General features: G+C 42.3%; 1 protein-coding gene across 1 annotated transcript; it reads right to left on the bottom strand.

The window, feature by feature from the left end:
• Positions 1-980: 980 nt before the first annotated feature.
• ZCCHC10 (zinc finger CCHC-type containing 10) lies at positions 981-12,201 on the bottom strand (the record flags this gene model as incomplete). The annotated part of the gene is made up of 4 exons (XM_029960189.1): positions 981-2,779; positions 6,163-6,204; positions 9,767-9,930; positions 12,154-12,201. Coding segments are annotated over 4 exons (522 nt in total), but the record flags the coding sequence as incomplete, so codon positions are not given.
• Positions 12,202-12,206: the final 5 nt, after the last annotated feature.

Consider the following 12,206-nt stretch of genomic DNA (forward strand, 5'->3'; position numbering starts at 1 on the left):
ACAAGACTGTGATGATCCACCTCACACAGAAGCCACATTTCAGTGTCCCTTAAAGGCACAGCTTGGACAAATACCTGTTCATAAAGCAAATTAAACCCAGGGGTTAAGTCATGTTGAATCATTTCTTTATCAACCAAATCCATTTGATAGTGAAGCTCCTATTTATTAAGGACTCTTCTCTAAGAAAATAAATCAATCCACTAATCCACATGAAACTGTATAATGCACTTTTCCTTGTGAGCACCCAAAACCTGTTTCTGAGTAGCAGATGTTTGGTTTAATAAAGCCCTGGATTCAAAGATCGGGTTGTCTCCCCTTCTCCTGCTCTGCCCTCCGTTCCCAGTGTTTCTCCTTGAAAGGTGATGCCTTTTCCCGAGGCTGTTTTCCTGCCAGGCTGCATCAATTGCTCCTCTCCAATGAGCAATGGCAGCTTTGCCTGGAATTGCAGGGATTAAAAGGGCTGTTCAGAGCTGTGCAGGGCCTGTAACTGCTGAGTTAATGCAGTAATTTCTAGTTAGCAGGGGTTTAATAAAATTAATGATCTTTTGCAGCTTTGGGAGACAGTCCTGAAAGAAGCACCTTTCCCTTGTTAAAAAAAATTGAATCAAAGCATCCAGCAGGAGATCAGGAAACTATCTAGTGGCACATGAACCACAGTAAGGCCCTGGCCAGGCTGGGGGAGTTTACTCTGTAAAATAAGAACAGGTAGAGAGAAAGTAAACAGAAAGGGCAAGTAAAAAAAATATTGTATATTAAACATTTCTTTAAAAAGACTGAGTAGAGAGAGGGACTTATGGTTGGACAAGTTACTGGGGAGCAGTGCTACCCTTCTGAGGCAATGCAAAAGCAACTTCAGATGAAACCATCTGCACACAAACACCACAAATATTTTATATATTTGCAGTAATCATCAACTTAGCAACTACTGTTTAATAATTTATTAACTTTTCCCATTAAATGGTACATTCACTCAACAAGACTTAAACAATTTTCTGGTAGTTTTATTTACAGTCTGCAGCTTGTTCTGTAAAACACAGGAGTGGTCACAGAGACACACAACGTACGCGTTTCCAAACATTTAAATAAGTACAGTTTATTCCAAAGTAATTGTACACACTACTTTTCCCCATAAAAATATAAAAAATAGTTTAGTTACTATATTTTACCTAAACCAAGATATTTAAGAATTCTTCCACATGTGATGCCCCCTCCCCAGTAAGAGCACTCCAACAATAACAAATTTAGGAGACTGCATCACAAAATAAAATACTAATACCAACTGCTTCAATCCACCAGAAAAAACAAGTAACTCCCAATCTGCAACCAATCCTTGTTCTGCAGCGTGTTTGGATTCTGCTTCTGTTAGTTTTGTGGGGCTTTTGCACTACTTTGCTTCTCCCGTGGCAGTTCTCAGACATGTACAAAGTGTTACAAAGAGTGATTGATTTTACTGCAGATTGTAATTCACCACGTGCCCAACAGCATGGCCTGGTGATCCTGCATTACACACATTTCTCGGAAAAAATATCAAAAGGGGAACACTTTCCTTTGGGAACTTAATTTCTTTTCTGCTTTTCTTACTGAGCATCCAGTGAAACAGCCTTTTCCCCCATCTCCTTGAAAACAGCGCCCAGTTTCGTTACTATTTCTCTGGTTTACTGACTATATTCTGTATGAGAAGCTGATGGAGTCCTGAAAAACACCCACTCTCAAGCCCTTGTCTCACTGGGATACGTTTAATTTACAAAAAAAGGCACAAGGATGAAACTCCAAAGCAGCATCAGCTCTAATTCACTGCACTGCTGCTTTCTGACAGACTCTGTGTCTCAGAAAACACTACAAATACATGAGCCAAGGACACAGGGAGTGGAAAGCCCAAAGCCTCTGGGCAGGACAAGCACTACATTGATCAGTAACAACTCAACACTAGTTAAATTGGATGTTGTAGTTAAGACTTGACCTGGAAGCATCAGGAAAAGCCATCAGAACACAAGCTCAGCAGCACAGAATCCATTTGTCACCAGCGAGATGGAAGGCCCTGTGTGTGACACATTGTGCATTCAGGTTCAACAATGCCAGAGCTCCACAGCAGCACTGTAAAACTTCTGCTTTTAACAATTTAGAGGATTTTCTCAATGGAACTGAAGCTGTCATTAAGAGAGGAACAGCACATGATGCACAGCATAATCTGCAATAAAAAGCTCTTGCTTTCTAGCATGTAAACATCCAGGTTACTGGACCTTAGCTCATATAAACAAATCTGATGATAGATTTTTTTTTTTAGAACTAAAAAAGTAAAGTCTTCCATAAAAGGATAAACCACAAAAATACTCTTTCAGTAAGTCTCACGTGCCCTTTGATACCTCCCCTGTGGTATGAACAACTATGCAAAAAACACTTAAGAAAGTTTTAGCAGTAGAAATGTTGACCATTGAACTGTTTGGCAACAGTGTGCTCCAGACACCTCTGAGTGGTGTCACTCCCTCCACACCAGTCCTGCCCCACTCCAGGCTATTTCTTCTTCTTCTTCTTTGGGGGCTCATCATCAGAGCTGCTGTCACTGCTGCTGCTGCTGCTGCTGGAGGAGCTGGAATCTGAGTCGAACTCTGAAGAGGAGGAAGTGCTACTGGAGGATGGGGAAGATGAGGAAGAAGAGGAGCTCTCATCACTGTCACTGTCATCGGAGGAGGAGGAGGTAGAAGAGTCCTCGCTGTCAGAGGAGGAGTCGCTGGCTGAGCTGTCGCTGCTGCTGCTGCTGGAACTGGTCACACTTTTGGATCTGGGAGAGAACAACCAGCTGAGAACAGCCCTGCCAGCACCCCCACATCACACAGTGTTCTTTCTGCTGTGTTGTAACCCAAAGATCAATTACCTGGCCTGAACATTTCCAATCTCAGACAAATTCCTGTGCCCTCCCCTCCCCTTTTCCAACCCTGAACGAATGGATCTTGCCCAATACAGCAATGGCAGAGGGACACCACATAATCCAGCAGGACTGCAGAGAGAGGGTAAGTGGGAAAGCTGGCCAGGATCTTGTCCCTAGCAATGACCACAGGCTTTACAGACCTGGCTGCAGGAGAATTCTGAATGTCCTGTACTACGAAAGCCTCAGGGAAAATTAGCCAAGCTCAGTTCCCTGCTCCCCTCTGCAACACAGTGAAGTTCTGGCAGTGTAAGATTTGGGGGAGGTTTAATCAGTGATTTCACCAAGGTCAGAACTGTTCCCAATGAAAACTGTTCTTAGATTACTCCTGGCAAAAGAACCCAAATTATCTGCCACTACAGGATGCCTACGTTTTCCAGGTAGAGAAGGGGTGGAAACAATCCAAGATACAGACAGAATGATGAACACAGCAAAGAGGATTTCTGTATGCTCTGCACATTTTTTTCCATGTTTAGCCCTTACTGAGGACATTGCTCTCAAGATCAACATCTCTGATTAAGTGAGGCAACATCAATTTCAAGAAAGTACAATTCAATTCTCCCATAGATCTTCCTCCCAACAAAGTGTAATGGCACTGATTCACCTCCCTTCCCAAAGTCAACCAAAGAACATGCAAAACTGTAAATTATAACAATGCAGAATCTCCTTTCCATTAGAAAATTAAAGTAGTATTTTTTATCAGAGGGGTTGTTTCAATACAACTCATGAAATGCCTGTGTTAAGGTTATTAAAGAGAGACTGATTTTTTTAATTGTATCAGCCATGTCAGCTGGCAAATGTGGGAGTGTGTGTTGAGCTATGAACCACAGAAGTTTTTATAATACATCTGTAATCTGTTATCTCTGTGTGTGCAGACACAACAGCTCTTTATTACAGATAAATCCACAAGGGCTGGTTAAATACTTGTTGTCTGGGAAAAACTACTTTTAAGATGAGGAAAACAAAACACACACAAAAAAAATGGGACAAGTTTCAGTCTAACCAGTTCCATTAGATGTGCAGAATCCTTGACATGGGCAGGAATCAGTCAGAGGATCCCCTGAGTGGTAACTCTTAACATCCTTTTCCAGATCACCTCTCACACAATCCACAGCAGCAGTCCAGTGTTTAGGTTATAGTCCAAAACCCACTCATACAAACATCAGAATATTGTACTGCTTCTCCTGGAGGAAAGCAATAGCTGCATTTGGGAGAGGAAACAGGCAGGGACTTGTTTTCAGGTGATGCAACATGGAGCCTGTTGGTACTTCCAGGAGGAGGATGGAGATGGCAGCGAGTAAAATTCAAATACAAAACGTAATGTGAAGGAGGTAACGTGACAGTGCAGATGTTGTAGGTTGGTAGATGTAAGATTTTGGGTCTACCACACCACTGTCAAAGTACAGAATTTCTCCAGCAGATAACATTTCTTCTCCTCAAAACAAGTTTCTAAAAGTTAATCTCCTGTGTGATCCTGTGCCCCAGCTGTGGCACAAGTGCTGGTATCACCCAGGCTGTCACCCTCCTCTGCTCCAACCCCCCCAGGGGTTTTAAACCCTCACAGGTGCCACTCACATCCAACCTACAATTCTGGGCACAGTAACAGCTGGGGCCTGAAGAAACAAGTGAATTAGAACACAATTCCACCCTTTAGAGAGGTGTGATCTGATATAAAGTGGGCTTTCCATGGATAACCAAAGCATGGCAGGTGGGAATGCTGAAGGACACGTGCACCTGGAAGGCAGCTCTCTGTCACCTGAGGTCACAAGACTCTGCAGCAGCTGCTTTGCCTGAGCCTGTTTTTCTGGTTGAACCTGAGATCATTTATTACTGTTTATATCAAAACAAACATACTCTGTGTAAAAGGTTCGTGCTCCTACTGCCAGAACCTGAACTTTTGCATAGTTTTATTTTAAATCTGGAACTTATATACCCAGTGGTAACCCTCTGCTGAATTGTTCACATTTAATTCCTCCCATATAATAAAAATATAAACAGCAAACTATCTGAAAAGGAGTTTATATTGATGGATTTGGTGCTTGCATAAAAACAGGAGAATAGCTCAAATCTACAAGAGTTTTAAAATGTCAAGGAAAAAGTGACCAAACCACCCAATCCCCCGAGGACCCTTTTGCTCTGTTCATTTTTGCATTGGTTTGGAGCTCAAATACTCTGAAAATAATTCTGCCAGTAAAGGCTGCAGCATCTGAGAAAGCTGAGACAAGAAGGGGCCTGTGTTATACTGTTTCGAAATTAGTTAATTTATGATCTCACTGGTCCCAAGTAACTCCAACAATAAATGGGCACTACTGGGAAAGGAGCCTTTGATAAAACACACACTGATAGCCAAGCATTCCAATAAAGTCACATTCCACAAGATAACCTGAAATAGAGGCATGTTTTAAAGACCTGCTGTGCCTTATTCACTGACTGCCACACAAGGCAACAGGCCTGGTCTTTAAACACCTCCTGAAAACTGGTTTTAGATCAGATTTAGAGAACTGACAACTAAATGAGAAGAGATACTGAGGCTGTTACAGGACAGACATTCCCCCCTGGAGTAAAACTCCCAACACGATCACCAGGAGTGTTACAGCCTCAGTTCTGGCTGTTCCTCTGCTAATAAAGCAAATTCCCAAGCAAACATTAATGCAAAGTCAAGTACAAACAATGTCAAAAGAGTTCTTGGCTCCAACTAGTACTTGGAGTGGGGGAAGGTTTAGTTCCTGGATTTTGGTTTGGGATTGAGGTGGTTCTGTTTGGTTTTGGGGTTGGATTTTTGGTTTTTAGGTGCTTTATTTCATTCTCTAGACAAAGCTTCAGAGAGAGAGAGCAAGCTGGCAGGAGGGAATGAAAACAACAAAAGACAGAGCAGGATGAACAGGTGGAACAATGTCAGACCAGAAAACAGTGTGCCAGTATTGCACAACTGTTTCAGAGACACTTGATGGACTTTGAGGCAGAAATACAAACCTTTTTTATCATTAAAGCAAGATCATGCAGAAGTAGGATGATCAGGAGGGAGAAAAGTAGAGAACCAGGAATTTAGAGTTTTTGGATAAGGAGGACTAGAAATTCTCCAAATATCTGTCAGACAAAAGCCTGCAACAGGCTCAGAGCAGTAAAGCCAACACTTATTTGCAATGTTGACTTTTCCCACCCCCTCTCAAACTCCTGCAACACCCAGTGCAGGATCCCAGCCAGGATCAGCTGCACCATTTGCCACCCATCTCACATACCTTTTTTTCTTGGTCTTCTTTTCTGCAGCACTTTCTCCAGCACTAATTAAGGGAGGAAAAATAATGGCTTTGATTAATGTGGTAGGAAAATTAAATAAATAGCAGCACAGTGAGTTTAATATGAGCACACAGAGAGCCATAAGGGCACCAGGCAGCTCTTCTCAGTCCTGAGCAGACCAGAGCACAACAACTACAAGGCAGGAGAATTAAAAAAAATCACAGCAATTCACCTCTAATTTTCTATGTTATGGATGCCTTACTCTCATCTTTGCTTCATTTTATATGGACAACAGCATTTTGAGATGGGAAGGCACAGGAGAAAAGGACACAAAAAATTGTATAGAACTATATTTAGCAATAACTGAATTGATGGAAGCAAAGAGTAAAACACTGAATTAGCCTGTAGCTTTCACATTTCTTTTGAGTGCAAAAAGAAACAGAAAAATCTATTTATAGTGATGCTTTCAAGGTATGTCTTTCAGATTCCCATGCGACCATCCAGTCACACAAAGTTTTAGTGGTAAGTGACACAGAAGAAAGTTTCTTTTAACAGAACACTGAGGGAGATGTACTTTTTCAAAGAAGTCTTCACTGCTGGATTCTCTTTTCAAAAAGAAATCAAAATTCCTTCAGTCAAACGTGCCAGTCACGTGCTGTTTTCAATCCACTGCAGACACACAGCACATAATTCAACCTGGAATGTACCTGTGTGATTCAAGTATTCCCTCATCAAATCCTTACAACACAACGTGCCACTGATCTATGAGGAAGTTGTACATTTTCATGATCCAGGATACCTTTTTTGCTCAACTGAAACTTATTATTAGAAGCCATTTTGAATACATAAAAATGGAAGTGAAAACTGCAAATATATTTCATTCAGGCATTAGAAAACAGTATGTGTTGATAAAGACTACAGAAAGGGTAGAAAGAAGAAAGTGTTAAGTGTAACCTGCACTGTATTTCAATAAAAGTTCAATGCTCTTTTTAAGCCAGAAAAATGAGATTTTTCCAATTTTTTATTTTCACACATACGGTATGGAAACATTATCATCATACAGAGGAGTTTTTCACACTCCCCCACACTCTCCTGTGGGCAAGAGGAAGATTCACTGATATTCAAATTCCAACCCAAGTTATAATCCCTCCTGTTCAGATTTACATTCCTAAGGCCTTACACCCTCCGAGGGTCATCAGGTGTTCACAGGTAAGATGAGTCACTGTGAGAAACAGAATTAAACCCCAAAGTACCTTTGAGAAGACAGGACCTCACTGAGTGTGTGAGGAACCAGGGCACAGGGCTGTGCCTCCCTCTAGTGTGTAAGGTGTAGGTTACTACAGGAGTTACTCCAGGCCCTGCAGTCAGACCTGCTCTGGGCACTCCCTCGCTCTCCCTGTGGCCCCACCGTGCCTTCAGAGCCATAAATCACACTCTGTGTTGGGTTCAGTGCAGTAACATCACTCAGGAATGAGCATTCTCTCACCTTTCCTCCCCTCCCAACTCCTGCCCCAGGCTGGGCAGGCAATGAGGTTTTACTGACACCTCCAGAGTGTCCATCAGAATCGTGGGGTCAGCACCGGGCCAACAGAGGGATCCTGGAACAACTGTGACATGAGTTCATGCTGAAATAGCTTGGATGTGGTTGTCAGAAGTAAATATTGACCTTATTAGGCTGTGTTTGCCTTCTGGTTAATGATTCCTGCCTGGATCTTTAAAGGTGGTGATACAAGCACTCCAAAGCAGAGCTGTGGGAGACCCAGCTCCTCTGTGACAAGGAAGAACCCTCCAATACAAGTGATATAAAAAGCAAAAGTGTGCTCTAGGAAGCTGTTTTTCCACAAAGGAAAAGCTTCATCCTTGGAAGTGTAACACTGGCATCTAAGGAATAGGATCCCTTATGGCACAGCTAAGGAGCTTATGATTATATAACCCCTGTGAATCCAGCCCAATTTAACCAGGATTAAACACTGCTCCTACCTAAGGATTAGTCAGTCTTCCATTCACAAGATGACTTTTCACAGCACATGCCCCTCACACTGAGGACTGTTACAGCCCCAAAACCTCCATTTGTGACAGACTGGACAGTCCTGGAATTCCTACATAAAATTATCCCATCCTCAGACTCAAGCACAAGGACTAGGCTTCAAGGAATTTCACCCTCAGTTGGCAATTCTCCAACATGAACCTGCAGAATTCACCAGAAATGCGGCAGAAAAGAAACAAGGGAAAAATCTGAGTCTCAAACTCTGCCTAAAAACCTCGAGTTTCTAAAGAACCCATCCAAACTCTGTCTCCAAGCCGAGCAAGTTTCAGAGGCCCAAGCACTCCTGATGTCTATCTGCAATACTGGGTGACTGTAATTACTTCAGGATTACTCATTGGATCAAAATTAATTTCAAAATCAAACATTTTACGTGGCTCTTATCACAAGCTAATGAGCCTCCACTTCAGTCAGTGTTTCAGGCCTGTGACTCATAATTGCTGCCTGAGCTGCAACAGCTGCCGGAGCCACAGGAGCCCTGTCTGCCAGAGGTACCACCCTTCTCTCTCCCACTAGGATAACAGCAAAAGGTGGGAATGCTCTCCATAACTCACATCCTGGCAGTGTGATGACCCACAGCCAACACACTGAGCTGGAAGTGGCAGTGACTGAGGGCACGTGTCCAAATCCTCAGTAATTCCAGCTGCAAGGGCTGGGAGGGACCTCACATGGTCCCTCCTTGGGGCTGAGGCAGCACCTCCCCAGCTGCCAAAATCAAACTGCAGTTGCAATGGCAGAGATAACCCTCACAGGAATTTTATGGAAAACTGATGTGTTGCATTGTTTTTCGCTCTAGAGCTGCTTGTTAAAACAATTATTAACCTTGGGGGAAGAACACAAAGTGTACTGAAAGCAAAGCAGAAAGGAAATCACACACCACATGCAGAGTTTCATTTAGATTTCTCTGTTAAGATGCATCTTTCACTTTCTCAGATGTCAAAACAGGAAATAATTATGCAATTCAGTGAGGTGTTGTTACTTTATGCTTGAGAGTTGAAACCACCTGATAACTCCACTCCCATTCACCTGTTTAACCAGTGCAGCTCCCAGGGAGCAGCAGGGGCTGGGCTGGCACAGACACTGTCAGGTCATGCCCAGAACACCAGGTTTAACTCCACATTCTACCAGCAAACCTGAACAGAAGGGCAAGAGTTGCCTCTTTGTTATAAACACATTTGCAGTCCTCACACCCACCTGCTTGTACCAGCACATAAACATGAAATCAAGTAACCAAGGAATTCAGGAAACTGCTCCATTAAGAAATGGCTCCAAGTGTTTTAACTTTGGCTTCGTGGATTTCTTTTGTTACAGACAGGCCAAAATGCTTTTAAAGTGTATTTCAGAGGAGCAGGTGTTAATGAGAGACTTAAATTAAATTAATTTAAATGTTATTTTTAATTCTGTGGGACCTGAGTGTACATATTCCACCTAATATGCAAATCATCTCTAACATTAGGCAAACATCACACAGTCTGGAGGAAAAGATCCCAGAAAATGGTCTGGGACACCATCTTTGCTTTTATTTCATTGATAAACCAGGCATTTCATCCTGCCAATCTTACCTCTGTTGCAGTAATAGTTGTTTTTCTTTCTCTTTCAGGATTTTGGCCAGTTGAGCTGTCCTTGAAGGCCTGTGCAGGTATTTTCTCTTCCCTGTACATTCATATGTCCAATGGCCAAACTCTAAACACTTCTGACATCTCACATGCTGCTTGTTTGCCTCTCTAGAAAAATGCAGAATTGCTTAAGTGACTCAATCAAGTCTGTTTAACCTAATGAAAAATTATTAATTTTTTTATCATGCAGATTTTTAACCACATCAAGTCATGATTAGACCAGATATTCACAGGTGCTTCAGCTTTTCTCTTAAATCAGGACACAAACAGTAATAATCAGGTACATACAGAATTTAAGCAAACAGATTTTCATTTACTAATACATTTTCACATGGGAACAACTACACTGCATACAATTTGCAGGTGGTTGTAGATTACTTCAGGTAAATAATTGAAATTAGGGTTTAGAAAACAGTTAGCAAAAAGAAGCAGCTATATTTCAAAACCCCAGAATTTAACACTCAGGCACCAAACTGCCCAATTCTCACAAACAGCCTAGGACTCCCAGAGATGCTCCTGGTTGTACCTTATTTGAATTTACTAAGATTCCTGAAAGCCTGGCAGAAGGTTTATCACAGGAACAATCGGATTCCTGCTCACTTTGTGCACAGTAAATCCAGCCAGACTCCCCTGATTGCCCTGTGCCCCCAAACACCTGCAGTGTCAGCGAGAGTTCACATCCATGTTTCAGTTCTTGCACCGTGTAAAATTCTGTGAGCATTTTTAGAAATCAGGGAAGGGAAAACACTCCTACTTCCACACTCAAGCTCTTAAGCTGCTGTAGGGAAGCTTTGCAAAGCTGTTTTCCCTTCTCCTTTACAAATAAGGAAACTCACACACAGCCAAGGGACTGCTCAAGGTCAGGATCAAAATTAGTTCAGAGCCAGGACTGAACTCGGGACTGTGTCACTCCTTTCAGTGCCCTGTGACTCCTGTCACCTCTTCCCACCTTCTGTTTTTTTCCAAGCACCAAAATACAAATTTTTCAAGGCCAGCCCATCTAAACTGTCTGTAATTACCAGCCTGGCTGAACTAGGAGGCTTCCAGACTGTTCATTAGTGAGAATAAAGTGACAGACCAGCAGTGAGCACTTTTCCTCAAAATGAGCATTGCACTTCTAGGCAAGGGAGGAATTGCTTCTCCCTCAGCTTCAGCCACCTTTTGTGGTAGTTCTTGAAGGGAATCTTGTATTGAATATCCATCACTCATTCAATGCAGAGGCCATTTGGCTTCATATTCAAGCCTTAGAAATATTCAGCTGAATCAGCACTAAAAAACTAATTAAACTTAAGCCTGCACAGCACAAGGAACTGGGACTGGAGCAGGAATCAGAATGTCTGGGAAGGAACAAAACTCAATGGCTTGGAGAGGTTTGTTTGTCTTTCTCCTGCACTTCCGGCTCTGCCACAGCAGTTACACAGAAGCTCAGGGATGACTCTCCCTCCTCTTCATCGACATAAAACCCCCAAAGTTGATGTTTTTCTCTCTCAAACCAGCCCAGACTTTTGTCCACAGGAACAACGTGGAAGTGTAAAGTAACAACAATATAACTCAGTGTTTCCAGGGCTTTAGTTCTACTCACATGAGTGGAGCAGATAATTCCATGCAAGCTAAAAAGACAAGGATTAAGTCCTAAAACCAATATAATGACCAGAACATCAGATCTGCTCACCAGCCACAGATCTGCAAACACCACATCAGCACCAACGAGTTTAACACTAATGAAAAGCACAAAACTGAAGCAAACTTTTAGCAGGGATCAGTGATCCCAACCCTGGAGCAAAGGCCGGCAGAGGGACAGCTCAGCACAGACCCACCAAGCACATAAGACATATCAAACCTAAGAAATAAGTCCTTGACTCAAATAAAATAGCAACTGAAAAGAAGTCTTTTAAAATGAGTCTTTTAAAATCCCAAATTACTTTCCACTAGAAAACAGGAAAGAGATTACTACTAAACCATGGAAAAGGCAGGAGAATGCAGAAACCATCCACATTCTGCCCAAGTAGTGTGATCGGGAAAAAAACCCCAAAACACAGTCAAAGAACTGAAACATGAGAAATAAATTAATCTAAGGAAAAAACCACCATCCAAATCTACAAACAACTGCAAAAACAATGTCAGCAGCACGTGGGGGTGGGACACATACACACCTGCTGCACTTCCCAAACAAGCAAAAACATGGTTTTCCTCATTTCAGTGTTTGCAATCAGATCTTTATGGTGCTGAGGGGATTATTTGATTGCAATACCTACATCTAGCAAAGCTCGTTTGTGTTTTGGGGGTATTTTTTGCGGTTTTTTCGTTCTGTAAATGTACCACAACACGAAGCTGGAGATCACTTTTTTCTTAGTTGGGCTGTCGAGCGCCTGCGACGCGGTTCAGT

The sequence above is a fragment of the Manacus vitellinus genome, unplaced genomic scaffold (assembly GCF_001715985.3).
Source record: "Manacus vitellinus isolate BGI_N305 unplaced genomic scaffold, ASM171598v3 scaffold_25_pilon, whole genome shotgun sequence".
In the NCBI taxonomy this organism is placed as follows: Eukaryota; Metazoa; Chordata; class Aves; order Passeriformes; family Pipridae; genus Manacus; species Manacus vitellinus.